At 43.7% G+C, this 1,724-nt stretch overlaps 1 protein-coding gene across 1 annotated transcript; it reads right to left on the minus strand.

Annotated features, from left to right (window-relative positions):
• Window positions 1-471: 471 nt before the first annotated feature.
• On the minus strand, window positions 472-1,425 carry LOC134376905 (olfactory receptor 56A4-like). The gene has a single exon (XM_063095481.1). The coding sequence runs from the start codon at window positions 1,411-1,413 to the stop codon at window positions 472-474; it is 942 nt and encodes a 313-aa protein (XP_062951551.1). The 5' UTR covers window positions 1,414-1,425.
• Between the last annotated feature and the right edge of the window lie 299 nt (window positions 1,426-1,724).

A 1,724-nucleotide genomic window follows, 5' to 3' on the forward strand; every position in this document is an offset into this window, starting at 1 on the left:
AAAATTTTAAAAAACAAAGTTCTGGAGTCAACTGATATTATCTCTACAAGAGATCCATCATGGCACAAAAACAAGTTGAGCTTTGTCAGGAAAAACTGAGAAATCTAAGGCATATGTACATATTAGACAATTTAGAAAAGTGAGAAACATTTAAATTCATTGGAATAATATTTATTCATTATTTGACAAACCACACCACTCTAAACTCCTGTAATTATGGCTTGACAAGTCCCTATCACACAAACAAAGCCAGGAAAATCTTCCAGAACTCCAGAATGCAAAAAACCGAGGTTCCAGTCAGTGCAATAGAAAACAGGAGCCAATATATAGATATCCCCATCAACTAGAGGAGAAGGGAAAACAAATCCAAACTTTTTCCTGCAGTAACTATTTAAATTTTCTATGCATCATGAAAATTATTCCCCTTCATCGACTTCAGTTTCCAATATCAGATCTTACACATTTTACTTCTTACAACCTCCTCAGCAGTTTCTGGATTCCCTGCTTGATCTCCTTGGTTCTCACACCATAAACAACGGGGTTCAGAGCTGGAGGGATGAGGTGGTGCAGGATGTTCAGCAGGATGGGGACGTCTGGGGGAATTCTCTTCCTGGCCAAGTTAGTGATGACCAGAACCAGCAGGACGGTGCTGAAGAAGAGGATGAGGATGAAGTGGGAACCACATGTGCCTAGAGCTCTGGCCACAGCTCCCTCAGCCTTGATCCTTAGCACAACTTTCAGGATAAAAGAGTAAGAGAGAACAATAAGGATGAGGTCAGAACCTAGGAGGATCCAACCTGTAACAAACTGGTAGAGCTCATTGAAAGTGACGTCATCACAAGAGAGTTTGGAAACAGATACATTAGTACAGATACAATTCTGGATAATGTTTCTTGTACAGTATCTGAGACGGGAACAAAATATAGGAATAGGCATAGTAAGAAAGCCATTCCGAACCACAACAAAGAGGGCAGCCTTAGCCACAAACTGGTCGGTGATGATGGAGGGATACTGCAGGGGGTGGCAGATGGCCACATAGCGATCATAGGCCATGACCATGAATGTGCAGGATTCCATAGTCAGGAAACTGTTCATGATGAACATCTGGAGGAAGCAGGCAGAGAAGCTGATGGATTTGCTGTTAAACCAGAAGATGGCCAGGACCTTGGGGATGACGGTGAGACACAGCACCATGTCCAGCAGGGAGAGGAGGCTGAGCAGGTAGTACATGGGCTGGTGCAGAGAGGCCTCCAGCTGGATGGTGATCAGCAGGGTGGCATTGGCCCCCATGGCCAGGAGGAAGAGGAGGCTGAGGGGCAGGGACAGCCAGTGCTGCCAGCTCTGGAAGCTAGGGAGGCAGATGAGGAGGAATTCAGAGACCAGAGCAGTGGAGTAGTTACTGGATGATGCCATGTCCTGTATCCTGATCAGCACTAACACTTCAAGAAAACCCTAGTGGGTAAAACAGAAATAGATCCATCCATCCACTGTGAATACCCATGGGGAAGTAACTCATTTTCCAGAGAACCATTGAAAAACAATAACAGTTTCTAGCAGTGTTCTAAGTGCTTTATGGTTATAAACCGATCCATTCTGTTAAAAACCTTATAGGTAGAATGAAGAAAGTCCATATTTCTTGTTTTGCTGGAAATCATTTTCATCTATGCCGCTTTTAACATGTATGCCCAACTTGGTTGATAAATTACATGACTGTCCCCCTTATA

The sequence above is a fragment of the Cynocephalus volans genome, chromosome 4 (assembly GCF_027409185.1).
Source record: "Cynocephalus volans isolate mCynVol1 chromosome 4, mCynVol1.pri, whole genome shotgun sequence".
NCBI lineage: Eukaryota > Metazoa > Chordata > Mammalia > Dermoptera > Cynocephalidae > Cynocephalus > Cynocephalus volans.